This window comes from Oncorhynchus keta, chromosome 12 (assembly GCF_023373465.1).
Source record: "Oncorhynchus keta strain PuntledgeMale-10-30-2019 chromosome 12, Oket_V2, whole genome shotgun sequence".
In the NCBI taxonomy this organism is placed as follows: domain Eukaryota; kingdom Metazoa; phylum Chordata; class Actinopteri; order Salmoniformes; family Salmonidae; genus Oncorhynchus; species Oncorhynchus keta.
This window is the reverse complement of record NC_068432.1, coordinates 30998287-31015721: the sequence shown is the minus strand read 5'-3', so window position 1 is coordinate 31015721 and position 17435 is coordinate 30998287. Positions and strand designations below refer to the sequence as shown.

Below are 17435 nucleotides of genomic sequence, written 5' to 3'. Positions count from 1 at the left end.
GGGGTCAAGGATTCAATGAAGTAACCTAGACATGATTAATTTACAGAAGGCTTAATCATATCTGGATGATTAATCTATTTAGCCCTACTTTTAGACCTCTCATATGCATAGGTATCAGGTAACAGTGTCAGTGTTCCATATATATTTTCTACCATAGAAAACGTATATTTGCATTTAAAATTATGCTTTGAATATATTTCACTATGACTATAGAAAAAAATATTGTGCGAACACTACAGCAATGCAACTACCGCAAACAATATACCTGGAGTATAAGAGAGCTTTAAATATTAGACACAGTAAAAATTCTCCCCCTACTGTTATCCTAAAGTTGCTCTCAATATGTGGAAACTGGAGAAGACCTGAGGTAGTAGTGGTCAATACTTCCAGCATCACATAAATCAAAAGAAGTGGTTAGATTTGCTCCAACCCAGCATTTCTAGTATTCCTGCCTCTAAAACTGGAACTAATCCTCATATCCAACATGTGAGGGTAGCCAACCACTTCCACCACGCTCACCCTCAACACGGGGGCCCTTCAGGCATGTGTGCTTAGTCAACTCCTGTGTGATAGAAAAATTACATCTTTACCTGATCTATATGATATTAATGGTTAACAATTAATATTTAACTAATAGTAAGACATTTCTGTCCTACTAGTGTCTGTGTTTTTATGGTCTCCACTCTAGTTCCCTGCAGATAATCTAGGCGTATGGTCACTAGAGATGGAATGAGCTGACAAATTAGTTAAAGACTGCATTACATTGACAAAAATCTATTTTACTAGAGATAGCTTAGGAATAGAACAATCCCTCATTGTCTCAAAAGAATCCTTATAACGGTGAACCTAAGCCAGGTTGGGGTTAAGAAAACAACCCCGTGCAGATAACGACATGATGTACTCAGAGTTGCTTATGATGCCCTATTCTGCATGGGAGGGGTGGAACCAACCATGACTGAGCATTCTTAGTGTCAGCTATATAAAGAACTCTGCATTTGTGTAAAGGTTAGGCTACTCTGCCCAACAGTCAAGACTGTGGGGTTGACTAGTCTCATTATTACAATAATTCATATTAAATAAAGATGATTGTTTGAAAAAATGACAAAGTCTCAGTATGAATTTCCACGACACCTGTACTCTCTGTTCACCCACGACTGCTTGGCCACGCAAAACTCCAACATCATCAAGTTTACTGACGATCACTGATGGTGATGAGACTACAGGGAGGAGGTCAGAGACTTGGCAGGGTGGTTCCAGGACAACAATCTCTCCCTCAACATCAGTAAGACCAAGAAGCTGATCGTGCACTACAGGAGAAAGAGGGGAGAGCATGCCCACATCCACATCGATGGAGCTGTAGTCAACATGGCCTCAAAAAGTTCTACAGCTGCACCACTGAGAGCATCTTGACTGGCTGCATCACCACTTGGTATGGCAAATGCAGCACCCTCAACCACAAAGCACTACAGAACATCACTGGGGCCGAGCTCCCTGCCATCCAGGACCGTTATATCAGGCGGTGTCAGAGGAAGGCCCGAAAAATTGCCAACGTCTCCAGCCATCAAAGCCATAGACTGTTCATTCTGCTACCGTCCGGCAAACAGTAAGCGAGCATCAGTCCTCGGACCGACAGGCTCCGAGACAGCTTCTGCCCCCAAGCAATAAGACTGCTAAATAGCCATAAGACTCCTAAATAGTTAATTAAATGATTCCCAAACTCTATCTGCACTTACCCTATCTTGCACTGACTCTATGCACACTCATAAGGCTAAATAGTGCCTTCTGAAATTATTCATACCCCTTGACTTACTCCACATTGTGTTGTGTTACAGCCTGAATTCAAAATTGATTAAATATATATTTTTACTCCCCCATCTCCACACAATACCCCATAATGACAAAGTGAAACATGTGTTTGTACATTTTTACTAATGTATTGAAAATTAAATATTTAAATATCTAATTTACATAAGTTTTCACACCCCTGGGTCAATACTTTGTAGAAGCGCTTTTAAGTCTTTCTGGGTACGTCTCTAAGAGCTTTCCACACTTGGATTGTGCAGCATTTGCCTATTATTATTTTCAAAATTCTTCAAACTCTTTCATATTGTTTGTTGATCATTGCTAGACACCCATTTCCAGGTATTGCCATAGATTTTTAAGTAGATTTAAGTCAGAACTGTAACTTGGTCACTCAGGAACATTCACTGTCTTGTTAAGCAACTCCAGTGTAGATTTGTTTTAGGTTATTGTCCTGCTGAAATGTGAATTAATTTCCCAGTGTCTAGTGGAAAGCCGACTGAACCAGGTTTTCCTCTAGGATTTTGCCTGTGCTTAGCTCCATTATATTTATTTCCTATCCTGAAAAACTCCCCAGTCCTTAACGATTACAAGCATACACATAGCATGATGCAGCCACCACTATGCTTGAACATTTAGAGAGTGGTACTCAGTGATTATATTAGATTTGCCCTAAACACTTGTATTTAGGACAAAAGGGTATTATCTTTCCACATTTTCTGCAGTATTACTTTAGTGCCTTGTTACCAACAGGAAGCATGTTTTGGAATATTTGTATTCTGTACAGGCTTCCTTCTTTTGACTCTGTCAATTAGGTTAGTACTGTGGAGTAACTACAGTGTTGTTTTCTCCTATCACAACCATTAAACTCTGTAGCTGTTTTAAAGTCACTGTTGGCCTCATGGTGAAATCCCTGTGCAGTTTCCTTCCTCTCCTGAACTTATTTAGGCTTGCCATAACAAAGGGGTTGAATACTTATTGACTCAAGACAATTCAGCATTTCATTTTTTATTAATTTGTAAAGATTTCGGGGAAAAAAACGTAATTCCAAATTTGACATTATGGGGTATTGTGTGTAGGCATGTGACACAAAATCTTAAATTCAGACTGTAACACAACAAAATGTGGAAGAATTCAAGGGTTGTGAATACTTTCTGATGGCACTGTACATACACACTCACACTACACTGACACTCTCACACAATACCCACACACATTCTCATGCATTACATACAAACGAACACACATACACTCACGCACACATACACACACACTTTTACACACCTCATATGCTGCTGCTACTCTGTTTTATATTCTACTCTTATTATTATCTATCCTGATGCCTATTCACTTTACCCTGCCTTTATGTAAAGATCTACCTCAACTACCTTGTACCCCTGCACATTGATCTGGTACTGGTACTCACTGTATATAGCTGCACATTGATCAGGTACTGGTACTCCATGTATATAGCTCCATTCTTGTGTATTTTGTGTTACTCGTGTTACTATTTTTCATTTTAAAACTCTGCATAGTTGGGAAGAGCTCGTAAGCAAGCATTTCACAATGAAGACTATACCCGTTGTATTCAGCGCATGTGACAAATAAAATTGTATTTGAAGTAAACATGTTGCCCAGCGTATTAACAGCTTCACCCCCAAGGTCACAGATACTTGCATTTACATTAAGCTGTTTTGTATTTTGGAATTTTAATTAGATAAAACTAAGATGAGTTCAAATGTACAATGGGGGTTTCTGCTCTGCTCTCTATTTCGGTACGCTCTCTGTTAATGGGTTTCTGCTAGATGACACAGCCTTAAAGTCAGATCATATTTTGGGTATTAATTTAAGGTTGTTGTTAGGCATAAGGTTACCAATGTGGTTAAGGTTAGGTTTAAAATCCAATGTTAAGAAGTGAAATTGATGAAATAGGCAGGGTTTAGCCATAATTTTGACTTTGTGGCTGTGTTAACTAGTGACAACCTGTTATTTGGTACACTATGAAGGGTATGACGGGACCACATCATGCATAATTAACTAGATGATGAGGGTGATATGTCATGCAATTAAGCTCAATGATGAGGTACAGTATGTCTCTATACAAGTAGTATTGAAGCTAATGTTGTTCGAACATGAGTATTTCGGTTGAAATATATGGATTCTTAAATTATGCATTTAGAGTTCTATTATTCATGGAAACATGTCTGGCAATCAGTTAAAAATATCCTCTGCAGTATCTCTGTGTCTTAAACAGAATGAGCCCTTAAATTTGAGGATATAATGTGGACTGTGGAGTTTGTTCAGACTGCTGAAGTAACGTTAACATTTTCCAGGAAAGCCTAAACACACACAGCATCTGTAGGATTTCAGTTTAATCTTATTTCACTGTTGAAAGAAATTACTTTTAATTTGTTCATTTCATCATTGATTGGTCAGAGGAGTGAGTCCAATCACCTGGCTTCTCAGGCCCTGACCAGAGTCTAAATGAGAGATAACTGGCAGCAGACAGACAGCGCCCCTGGAGGAGTTGGCTGGCCAGCCCTGATGTAAACACTGTGTGGACCTGGACACAAAACCAATAGGTTCAAGGCTAGTCCCAGTCCCAGAGAAGCAGCCAACACAATGCCCTTCGGCCCACCAGGCTTACTAAGTGCCTGACTCAAACAGGATATCTCAACCTGACCTTGGGTGGTAAGGGGGGCAGGTAGCCTAGTGGTTAGACTGTTGGGCCAGTAACCAAAATGTTGCTGGATTGAATCCCTGATATGACCAGGTAAGAATGTGTTGTTCAACCCACCAGGCTTACTAAGTGCCTGACTCAAACTGGATATCTCAACCTGACCTTGAGTGGTACAAGGATTGATGGCAGAATTGTTTTGTCAGGTTGTTCACACGAACATAGTAAAGAAGTCCATTCTATAGGCTCTCCATGCCACGGCAATCCATTTACTGTGCTGTACCTCATAGTTGTGTATTCCTGATAGACATGACATTCACAACCATTGTAGGGGTGGCAGGTATCCTAGTGGTTAGAGCATTGGGCCAGCAACTGAAAGGTTGGTGGGTCAAATCCCTGAGGTGACAAGGGAAAATCTGTTATTCTACCCCCAAGCAATGCAGTTAACCCACTGTTCCCTGGACACCACAGATGCAGATGTAAATTACAGCAGCTCCCTGTACCTCTCTGATTTAGAGAAGTTGGGTTAAATGTGTAAGACACATTTCAGTTGAATGCATTCAGTTGTACAACTGACTAGGTATTTGGCTGTTGTATGTCACAGCTGTTCATTTCAGCTCCCAAGCCTACATCGACGGTCTTAGTTGAAAACCTACACATACAGTACCAGTCAAAAGTGTTGAGACACCTACTTATTCAAGGCTTTTTCTTATTAAAACTATGAAATAACACATATGGAATCATGGAGTAACCAATTTTCTTTTAAACAAATCAAAATATATGTTATATTATTAGAAGTAGCCACCCTTTGCCTCGATGACCGCTTTGCACACTCACGACATTCTCTCAACCAGCTTCATGAGGAGTGTTTTTCCAACTGTCTTGAAGGAGTTCCACATATGCTGAGCACTTGTTGGCTGCTTTTCTGTCACTCGGTTGTCCAACTCATCCCAAATCATCTCAATTGGGTTGAGGTCGGGTGATTGTTTTGGCCTCGGTAGGCCATCATTGTAAATAAGAATTTCTTCTTAACTGACTTGCCTCATTAAATAAAGTTTTTTTTTTAAATGTGGGGGCCAGGTCATCTGATGCAGCATTCCATCACTCCTTCTTGGTCAAATAGCCCTTACACAGCATGTATTGGGTTCGTTGTCCTGTTGAAAAACAAATGATAGTTCCATGCTGGTAAAGTGTGTCTTGAATTATAAATAAATCACAGACAGTTTCACCAGCAAAGCACCATCACACCTCCTCCTCCATGCTTCACGGTGGGAACCACACATGTGGAGATCATCTGTTGTCCTACTCTGTGTTTCACAAAGACATGGCAGTTGGAACCAAAAATCTCCAATTTGGACTCATCAGACCAAAGTACAGATTTACACCGGTCTAATGGCCATTGCTCATGTTTCTTGGCCCAAGCAAGTCTCTTCTTATTATTGGTTTCCTTTAGTAGTGGTTTCTTTGCAGCAATTCGACCATGAAGGCCTGATTCAAGCAGTCTTCTCTGAACAGTTGATGTTGAGATGTGTCTGTTACTTGAACTCTGTGAAGCATTTATTTGGGCTGCAATTTCTGAGGCTGGTAACTCTAATGAACTTATACTCTGCAGCAGAGGTAACTCTGGGTCTTCCTTTCCAGTTTCATCATAGTGTCTGATGCTATTTGCGACTGCACTTGAAGAAACTTTCTGGATTGACTGACCTCCTTGCCTTAAAGTAATGATGGACTGTATTTTCTCTTTACTTATTTGAGCTGTTCTTGCCATAATATGGCTTTGGTCTTTTACCAAACGTATAGAATTTTTTTTCAATGGTCAGTGTGTTAAAACGTTAAATTCATAACACCCTTTGAAACCTCAAGAGTATACTTTTTTATTAACATTTTACTTTGACCATATCCTTTTTTTTTGCAGAGAAGGGACTCTGTTGTGTTGACTATTTTGTCATATTTTTCAATTAACACAATTACAGAGGATGCTGCTCAATGCATGCTGCAACTAGCCAAATTGTTGCCTTGAACCTTTTCAAACTTAAATTTCAGAATTGGTTTTAAGGATGTAAGCTCCTCTAAGACGATTAAAGCTGCCTCATTCATTGGGATTGGAGAGTGTTGGAGGAATGCGGCAGCCAGCAGCATGTGATCTGGAATCTGCATTGCTTTGTGAGCTCTAAAGACTCCCAACTTGCATTGCAAATCTCATCAAATAATACCCAGACACTTGATTAAATTAATTGGCTATTATTATCATGCAGCACACATCTCTGTGGGGAAAGGGGACTGATGACAGGGATAAAAGTAGTCACTCACTCCACCATGGAGCCAGGCTGTTCACCATAACAATGTGATGAGAGAGCGAATAGACTGCTGTTGCAATCTGTTACTCCTTAATGGGAGCTCTGTTTCAATACCATCTTGGTCCCGCTGTTCTTTGAAGGATTTTAGTTCATAATTCACTGTTTTTGAACAAACATGATTCAGACTCACTGTTGTCTACTGTAGGCTACAGTATAGGCATATTGTCCAATAAGGAATGAATGGGTGTATAAAGATGACATACAGCATTTCATTCTCTCCCTTTGAAGGTAGTTCAGTAATAATATGCCTATTTGATTGTTATAAACAGCCTTTATCACAAGACTGGTCTCTTCCATAATGTCAAAGTCTGGTGAATGTTGTCATAAAGTGTCATCACATGTAATGTCAAGCTTATAATATTGTCAGAATAATCACATCTATGACAACAAAGTGTTACTGCTGTTTCTGTGATACTGAGCTGTGCGCTCATGCATTGTCTCTCCTTCCCCTTCGACAGGGATTGCAGTGGACAAGCAAGGATTAGTCTACTTTGTTGATGGAACCATGATTCGCAAGATCAATGGAAAAGGAATGATATCAACTGTCATTGGTTCCAATAGCCTGACTTCCACTCAGCCATTAAGTTGTGACGCCCGCATGGATATTTCACAGGTAAGATGACGAGATGGCACACACACTCACACACACTCACACACACTCACACACACAGTGAGCTAGGAATGTATGGTATCCCAAGCCTTGCATTTACATAGGGCAGTACTGGCAGACTGAACGGACAGAAAAGTATTTCAAATGCAATTATTTACCCCTTATCTATGATTGATATCATCCTCTGGTTCCAAGGATCTTATCATGCAACGATTCCCTTTTAATCCATACACAGTCATATATAAGTAGCACAGTTAAGTCATCAATAAGTAATGTAGCAAAGCATTAAAACTGATATTAGCGATGAGCAATTAGACAATAATGTCCAAGAGAAAAAAAATAAACAAGTAAAGACAGATCTTTTATCTATCTGACCTATAAAAATGGAGAGGCTTGATATCGAGAATGAAATTTCCTTTGAGACGTTCCCGCCATGATTAACTGGCCTTAGCGGCTGAATGCTCCCTCTCAATGGAGAGTTTTATTCTTGCTCCTGTCCCTGCTCTCATGAGCAACTGAGGCCCAGATAGGGCATGGGATGCACCCTGACTCAGAGAGCAATTATTCTCAGCCCTCAGACCTTGCCATAGGAAACCATCTTTATCAGAGTGCAAATTAGGCTACACCATGACATTCAAGGGGTTGGCGTGTGCACGGAATATTTTTAGCGGGCCTATAATAAAGGTCAAAATTCATTACCTTTTAATGTGGCATGAACACAACCAGTCATGATATTTTAATCTGATTGTCAAACAAATCACTTTAAAAAGTAGGCTTCCTCTGCATGTTTGTCCACTCCAAAATAATTCCAGCATCCAAACTGCATGTACAGTGCATTCAGGAAATATTCAGACCCCTTGACTTTTTCCACATTTTGTTACATTAATGGATTAAATTAGTAAAAATTATAATAAATCTACACACAATACCCCATAATGACAAATACCCCATAATGACAAAGCATGCAAATATCTTAAAAATAAAAACAGAAACACCTTATTTGCATAAGTATTCGGACCCTTTGCTATGAGACTCGAAATTGAGCTCAGGTGCATCCTGTTTCCATTGATCATCCTTGAGCTGTTTTTACAACTTGATTGGAGTCCACCTGTGGTGAATTCAATTGATTGGACATGATTTGGAAAAGCACACACCTGTCTATATAAGGTCCCACAGTTGGCAGAGGATGTCAGAGCAAAAACCAAGCCATGAGGTCGAACAAATTCTCTGTAGAGCTCCGAGACAGGATTGCATCGATGCACAGATCATAATTTTAAATGAGAGAAGTTTGGAACCACCAAGACTCTTCCTAGAGCTGACCACCCAGCCAAGCTGAGCAATCTGGCTCCCAAGTGGCGCAGCGGTCTAAGGCACTGCATCTCAGTGCTAGAGGTGTTACTACAGACTCTGGTTCAATTCCAGGTTGTATCACAACTGGTCGTGATTGGGAGTCCCATAGGGCGGTGCCCAGCGTCGTTGGGGTTTGGCCGGGGTCGGCAGTCATTGTAAATAAGAACTTGTTCTTAACTGACTTGCCTAGTTAAATAAAGGTTAAATAAACAATTTAATTGGAGGAGAAGGGCCTTGGGGGGGGGTTATAATACATTTGAAAAAAATGTCTAAAAACCTGTTTTTTCTTTGTTAATATGGGGTATTATGTGTAGATTGATAAAGGAAAAAAAATATTTAATAAATTTTACAATAAGGCTGTAAAGTAAGAAAATGTGGGAAAAGTCAAGGGGTCTGAATACTTTCTGAATGCACTGTACACTCGCACCATTTGAAGAATCGAAATAGACATCTGTAACAAAACACCAAAAAGTGTTCTTGTTGGATGGATTGGATGCGCATTGGTGTTTAGCTGTAGGCTAGATGTCTCGTGAAATTGTCGACCGTCATCAGCTGATCCAGGAAAGAAAAGAAACATTGATAGAAAATAATAAAGCTACATAAATGGTCTACTACTTCTGGCCACGGATGGCGCAGAGAACACCAGTACCCGCGCGCACCGGGAAAACAAAGCAATGAGCCTCTGAACAGCTGACTGACAAAAGCAAACAATGATAAATCAACAAATACATCTAATGCATTGAAATATATCAAGGATGAATGGCAAACAAATGGCAAAAACGAGGAAGTACAAATGAAATTCTATGTGTGAAGGAGCTCAGCTGAGGCCAAAATTATGCATTACTGAGTGGACCAACCAGCTCTCACAGTCTCACGTCCTAATTAGACATTCATCCATGTTTCTCAAACGTCAAATTTAGAAGTTGTTCCAAATCTTCGAAGCATTAAGTTTATGCATTAATTCCAAATTGTTATGGTTAGGGTTAAGTTTAGGCATTAACTCCAAATACTTAAGGTTAGGCATTAACTCCGAATGGTTAAGGTTTGGGATAGGCTTAAAACATAAATATGGATTCGAACATGCAGCCTTTGGAACCAGAGGCAGATGCTTACGCCCATCCACAACGCCATAGGAAAAACCGAAACCTACTTGAAGGTAACAACGCTCACTGTTCCCCCTAGTGGTCAGTTTCCACATCATCTCCCAATGTCCTCAGACATGGATGGACGTTGAACTTGTAACACAGGTGATCTGCCTGGAGTGGACAGCACTACCACATATAAATAAATTGTTTAAACCATGACAGAGATGTTTGTTTCATTTGGAAGCTTTATTTTAATATTTACCACTGTAAAACATATTTACCACTTCATTTAAAATAATAGGAGAATGGTTAAATTAGCATTATTTAGAGACTCCCCCCAAAGTCTAATTCAGGGAAGCTGAGCACCCCCCTGGCTCCCCTGTAATTCACACACTGATCTTTATTAAGTTCTCACCAAAAGTTGTACAAATGCTGAGGCTGTCTAACCTTCAGAGAGGGCTGCAGAGATATGCCCTACAGCAGTGGTCACCAAAGGGACTAGTGGTCGATCTCCAGGGCATTCCTAGTCGATCGGAAAACATTTCTATAAAAGAAACAATGATAAAGCCTTGCACTGTTTTCCCACAGTTCTGTTAACGACGGTGAGGGCAGGTGTTCAGCAGGCAGAAGCGAATGACACTGTCTACCAGTCCCGCTCCCGCTAGCTAGCAAGGAGGACTCCGGTAGGCGGGGACGAAATAGATCAGATTATACTTTTATTTCCCTTTTGACCCACATTGAAAAGTGTCACAAGCATGTAGTGCTCGAGGCGGGGGCATTCATAGAGGAACCAATGGGATGCTTGAGGGAATGCCCAGAATTGCAGGCTGAAAGTACAAACTCCACCTACTCGGTGACTCGGTTCGCCGTCAGCTCGAAGACGGTGTCCCCTTTTAGGTCAATCTTAGCTGAGGGACGGTACGACGGTGGAGGACGAGACTGAACATCAGATGTAGGACAATCAGTCCAGTAAAATAAAGAAGGCATGTTATTTACAGTTGAAGTTGGAAGTTTACATACACCTTAGCCAAATACATGTAAACTCAGTTTTTACCATTCCTGACATTTAATCCTATTAAAAATTCACTGTCTTTGGTCAGTTAGGATAACCACTTTATTTTAAGAATGTGAAATGTCAGAATAATACAAGAGAGAATGATATATTTCAGCTTTTATTTCTTTCATCACATTCCCAGTGGGTCAGAAGTTTACATACACTCAATTAGTATTTGGTAGCATTGCCTTTAAATTGTAGCCTTCCACAAGCCTCCCACAATAAGTTGGGTGAATGTTGGCCCATTCCTCCTGACAGAGCTGGTGTAACTGAGTCAGGTTTATAGCCCTCCTTGCTCGCATATGCTTTTTCAGTTCTTCCCACAATTCTATGGGATAGAGGTCAGGACTTTGTGATTGCCACTCCAATACCTTGACTTTGTTGTCCTTAAGCCATTTTTTCAACCCTTGGAAATATGCTTGGTGTCATTTTCCATTTGGAAGACCCATTTGCGACCAAGCTTTAACTTCCTGACTGATGTCTTGAGATGTTGCTTCAATATATCCACATAATTTTCCTACCTCATGATGCCATCTATTTTGTGAAGTGCACCAGTCCCTCCTGCAGCAAAGCACCCCCACAACATGATGCTGCCACCCGCCTTGCTTCACGGTTGGGATGGTGTTCTTCGGCTTGCAAGCCTCCCCCTTTTTCCTCCAAACATAACGTTGGTCATTACGGCCAAAAAGTTCTATTTTGTTTCATCAGACCAGAGGACATTTCTCCAAAAAGTATGATCTTTGTTCCATGTGCAGTTGCGATCCGTAGTCTGGCCTTTTTATGGCGGTTTTGGAGCAGAGGCTTCTTAATTGTGGCCTTCAGGTTCTGTCGATATAGGACTCATTTTACTGTGGATATAGACACGTTTGTGCCTGTTTCCTCCAGCATCTTCACAAGTTTCTTTGCTGTTGTTCTGGGATTGATTTGCACTTTTCGCACCAAAGTACGTTCATCTCTAGGAGACAGAACGGTATGACGGCTGCGTGGTCCCATGGTGTTTATACTTGCGTACTATTGTTTGTACAAATGAATGTGGTACCTTCAGGCATTTGGAAATTGCTCCCAAGGATGAACCAGACTTGTGGAGGTCTACCATTTTGTTATGAGGTCTTGGCTGATTTCTTTTGATGTTCCCATTATTTCAAGCAAAGAGGCACTGAGTTTGAAGGTAGGCCTTGAAGTACATCCACAGGTTCACTTCCAATTGACTCAAATTATGTCAATTAGCATATCAGAAGCTTCTAAAGCCATGACATAATTTTCTAGAATTTCCCAAGCTGTTTAAAGGCACAGTCAATCTAGTGTATGTAAACTTCTGACCCATTGGAATTGTGATACAGTGAAATAAGTGAAATAATCTGTCTGTAAACAATTGTTGGAAAAATTGCTTGTGTCATGCACAAAGTACAGTCTTGGTCAAACGTTTTGAGAGTGACACAAATATCAATTTTCACAAAGTTTGCTGCTTCAGTGTCTTTAAATATTTTTGTTACTATGGAATACTGAAGGATAATTACAAGCGTTTCATAAGTGTCAAAGGCTTTTATTGACAATTACATGAAGTTGATGCAAAGAGTCAATATTTGCAGCATTGACCCTTCTTTTTCAAGATCTCTGCAATCCGCCTTGGCATGCTGTCAATTAACTTCTGGGCCACATCCTGACTGATGGCAGCCCATTCTTGCATAATCAATGCTTGGAGTTTGTCAGAATTTGTGGGTTTTTGTTTGTCCACCCGGTGGCCTCTTGAGGATTGACCACAAGTTCTGAATGGGATTAAGGTCTGGGGATTTTCCTGGCCATGGACCCAAAATACTGATGTTTTGTTCCCCGAGCCACTTAGTGATCACTTTTGCCTTATGGCAAGGTGCTCCATCATGCTGGAAAAGGCAATGTTCATCACCAGACCGTTCCTGGATGGTTGGGAGAAATTGCTCTCGGAGAATGTGTACCATTCTTTATTCATGGCTGTGTTCTTAGGCAAAATTGTGAGTGAGCCCACTCCCTTGGCTGAGAAGCAACCCCACACATGAATGGTCTCAGGATGCTTTACTGTTGGCACAACACAGGACTGATGGTAGCGCTCACCTTGTCTTCTCCGAACATGCTTTTTTCCGGATGCCCCAAACAATCTGAAAGGGGATTCATCAGAGAAAATGACTTTAACTGCAGGGGGTGCGTCACCTGAGTGGGTTGATTCACTGTTGTGGTCATCCTGTCTGGGTTGCCCCCCCCCCCCTTGGGTTGTGCCGTGGCGGAGATCTTTGTGGGCTATACTCAGCCTTGTCTCAGGATGGTAAGTTGGTGGTTGAAGATATCCCTCTAGTGGTGTGGGGGCTGTGCTTTGGCAAAGTGGGTGGGGTTATATCCTTCCTGTTTGGCCCTGTCCGGGGGTGTCCTCGGATGGGGCCACAGTGTCTCCTGACCCCTCCTGTCTCAGCCTCCAGTATTTATGCTACAGTAGTTTGTGTCGGGGGGCTAGGGTCAGTTTGTTATATCTGGAGTACTTGTCCTGTGTGAATCTAAGTGTGCGTTCTCTAATTCTCTCCTTCTTTCTTCCTCTCTCTCGGAGGACCTGAGCCCTAGGACCATGCCCCATGACTACCTGACATGAAGGCTCCTTGCTGTCCCCAGTCCACCTGGCCATGCTGCTGCTCCAGTTTCAACTGACCTGAGCCCTAGGACCATGCCCCAGGACTACCTAACATGATGACTCCTTGCTGTCCCCAGTCCACCTGGCCATGCTGCTGCTCCAGTTTCAACTGTTCTGCCTTACTATTATTTGACCATGCTGGTCATTTATGAACATTTGAACATCTTGGCCATGTTCTGTTATAATCTCCACCCGGCACAGCCAGAAGAGGACTGGCCACCCCACATATGCTCTCTCTAATTCTCTCTTTCTTTCTCTCTCTCGGAGGACCTGAGCCCAAGGACCGTGCCCCAGGACGACCTGACATGATGACTCCTTGCTGTCCCCAGTCCACCTGACTGTGCTGCTGCTCCAGTTTCAACTGTTCTGCCTTGTTATTATTCGACCATGCTGGTCATTTATGAACATTTGAACATCTTGGCCATGTTCTGTTATAATCTCCACCCGGCATAGCCAGAAGAGGACTGGCCACCCCACATTGCCTGGTTCCTCTCTAGGTTTCTTCCTAGGTTTTGGTCTTTCTAGGGAGTTTTTCCTAGCCACCGTGCTTCTACACCTGCATTGCTTGCTGTTTGGGGTTTTAGGCTGGGTTTCTGTACAGCACTTTGAGATATCAGCTGATGTACGAAGGGCTATATAAATAAAATTTGATTGATTGATTGATTGATTGATTGATTGATTGATTGATTGATTGATTTAACCCAGTCCTCAAGCAGTCTGATCCCTGTACCTTTTGCAGAATATCAGTCTGTCCCTGATGTTTTTCCTGGGGAGAAGTGGCTTCTTTGCTGCCACTCTTGACACCAGGCCATCCTCCAAAAGTCTTCGCTTCACTGGGTGTGCAGATGCACTCACACCTGCCTGCTGCCATTCCTGAGCAAGCTCAGTACTGGTGGTGCCCCGATCCCGCAGCTGAATCAACTTTAGGAGTCGGTCCTGGCGCTTGCTGGACTTTCTTGGGCACCCTGAAGCCTTCTTCACAACGATTGAACTGCTCTCCATGAAGTTCTTGATGATCAAATAAATGGTTGGTTCAATCTTACTGGCAGCAATATCTTTGTCTGTGAAGCCCTTTTTGTGCAAAGCAATGATGACGACGCGTGTTTCCTTGCAGGTAACCATGGTTGACAGAGGAAGAACAATGATTCCAAGCACCACCCTCCTTTTGAAGCTTCAAGTCTGTTATTCGAACTCAATTAGCATGACAGAGTGATCTCCAGCCTTGTCCTCGTCAACACTCACACCTGTGTTAATGAGAGAATCACTGACATGATGTCAGCTGCTCCTTTTGTGGCAGGGCTGAAATGCAGTGGAAATGTTTTTGGGGGATTCAGTTAATTTGCATGGCAAAGAGGGACTTTGCAATTAATTGCAATTCATCTGATCCCTCTTCATAACATTCTGTTAGTATATGCAAATTGCCATCATACAAACTGAGGCAGCAGACTGTGAAAATTAATATTTGTGTCATTCTCAAAACTTTTGGCCACGACTGTAAATGTCCTAACCGACTTGCCAAAACTATAGTTTGTTAACAAGAAATTTGTAGAGTGGTTGAAAAACGAGTTTTAATAACTCCAACCTAAGTGTATGTAAACATCTGACTTCAACTATATATGTATGCTCATAAGTAATACAAGTGGTGATATATTACCAGTTTGATTATATACCTCATAATATGACAATGGTCTGAGAAGAACAACATTGGCAAGGCAATTCAAGCATAGCCAATATGCAGTGATAAATGTATTGGGCATATAACCTACTACACACCTCATTGCTGCAAACTGTTTTGCATAGGCTTACGTTTTTTTAAGTAATGTTTTTTTTTTTATCTGAGAGGTAAATCTCAGCCCTTCATTTTGACTCAGTGATCTTGGCTCACAAAAGTTTTGGGACCACTGCATTAAAGTCACTCTCTACAGACTCTCTCTCTTGCTTTACCTCTCTCTTTCTACCCCTCTCCCTTCCTCTCTGTCCTCCTATCTCTTTCCCCCCTTTTCTCTCTCTCGCTCTGCTATTTCTCTCAACATCTCTCTCCCCTTCTCTCTTCTTCACAGCAACACAGCACATTGACCCGCATCTGAGTGGGTCTCACAGCTCTGAATAGGCAACAGGAAATGAACTGCTGTGCCCTCATAAGGGCTTATCACATAAGAAGCGTGCAATTCCCCTCTTATGCACAGATTTGCTTCTTTAGAAAGATTATCCATGCGCATCACTGGACTGGATCACGTGCTGATGAACCCATCAAAGTGCTCATGAAAAGATACATAACTATATAACATCATTATGGGTGTGGGTTTTCTCCAGAGCATTTGCATTTTCTGCGGCTGATGCTGTAGAGAGGCTACAGGGACTTTGCATACTGTATATAACGTCTCAATTAAACCTTCATATAGGAGGATACTGTATACCCTATTTTGCATCACAATAAGCCAGTCATTGACACTGCCTATTATCCCATAGACATTTGTCAACTGCTCAGTCATATGAGAAGCAGCAGGATGAAGCATTAAATTAAATGTTTGCAATTCAGATAATATCTTGCATGAAAGATTTTCTTTTAATGTCCATATTTCAGGCTTTGTGTTCCTGGCTTTCATTTTGTTGGTTTTCTGAATGCCTTTTACGCTGATGTATTATGCAGTGAAATTATTCCAAGCAACTTCATCCTCAAGATGCTCATTTGTGAGCTGGCTGTCTCCCTCTCCTCCTCGCGTATCTTACATGCAAAGTCTGATGTTCCACTGTGATGGAATAAAATGTCCAAACTTTCAGGCCAAGGCCTCTAATCACAGTAATGTGTGTTGGCCATTTTGAAATTGTGGTTGATACTGTAGTTTACATATATGTTTGGCAGTGGTATTTCCCTTTCTCCAGAATTCTCCTTGCATGTTTTCGGGGTATGCAAGGCTTAAGGCCTCTTAGCATGCACAGCCCCACAAACATATTCTTATTGCATTTGACAATCAATTTAAACTGTGTCCCCAGCTTGGACCAAAGCTGTGCAGGAGGAAAATTAAGGTTATTTCATTGTTGCATCACACTGGCTGAGAAACATTGTCTCATTCTCCAGAGCAATATGTTTCTCCCCCAAGCCATTCTGAAAACAATAGAAGGCTGGAGAGATCTAAGAAACAAAGAGAGTCCAATACTCCATCCAATCCACCACTCCAGGCTTTACGGTGCAATAAGGCATACCATTCTGGTTCCCATCCCCTAGCAAATGAGACCCCTTCAAGTGAATAATAAGGCACTTTATTATAAAGATTAGGAGAGAGTTGTATGGAGTCACTGCAAGCAGATTAGCATTGTGTGGGTATAAAGTGAATTTAAAGAATGGAATAGTTCAGTGATAGCGTATTATCATATATGTGACAGTCCTCACCATTCCAGATTTTCAGGCAAACAAAATGCAAGCATATCACCGTTTTTTTTGATGGAGCTCATTGCTTTGATTTTGCTTTTTAAAACACAGGAGAAAAATATGTTCATGTATTGTCAATTTGTGTTCTTTTTGTGGGAAGTTATTTTCAAACACTGAGCTGCCAGTCTTCTCTCACAAGACAGACGTGTTAGGATGTGCTTTAAAACAATGGCTGCAGTGGGAAAACGTACTTCCAATTTCAATGTGCGGACGCTATGCTGTCAGTATATTTTGTTACCTGTGTAGAGAAGTGTCAAATTATTTCTGAACGGATTCCTTTCATTCACGGACAATTGACTTGCATACAGCCCCTTCATCAGATCATCTCCGAGTGCTTGAAGGTGAGATGGCAACTAATTATATCCTCCACCAATCTGAATCATTCACCCCTATTGTGCAGGAACACTTACCACCCATTA

General features: G+C 41.4%; 1 protein-coding gene across 1 annotated transcript in view; it reads left to right on the top strand.

Annotated features, from left to right (window-relative positions):
* The window catches only part of tenm1 (teneurin transmembrane protein 1), a 214180-nt gene that overhangs the window by 182886 nt on the left and 13859 nt on the right, over positions 1-17435 (top strand). The window contains exon 23 of the mRNA XM_052458010.1: positions 7293-7447. Within this exon, the coding sequence (XP_052313970.1) occupies positions 7293-7447 (155 nt within the window). The remainder of the gene's footprint in view (positions 1-7292; positions 7448-17435) is intronic.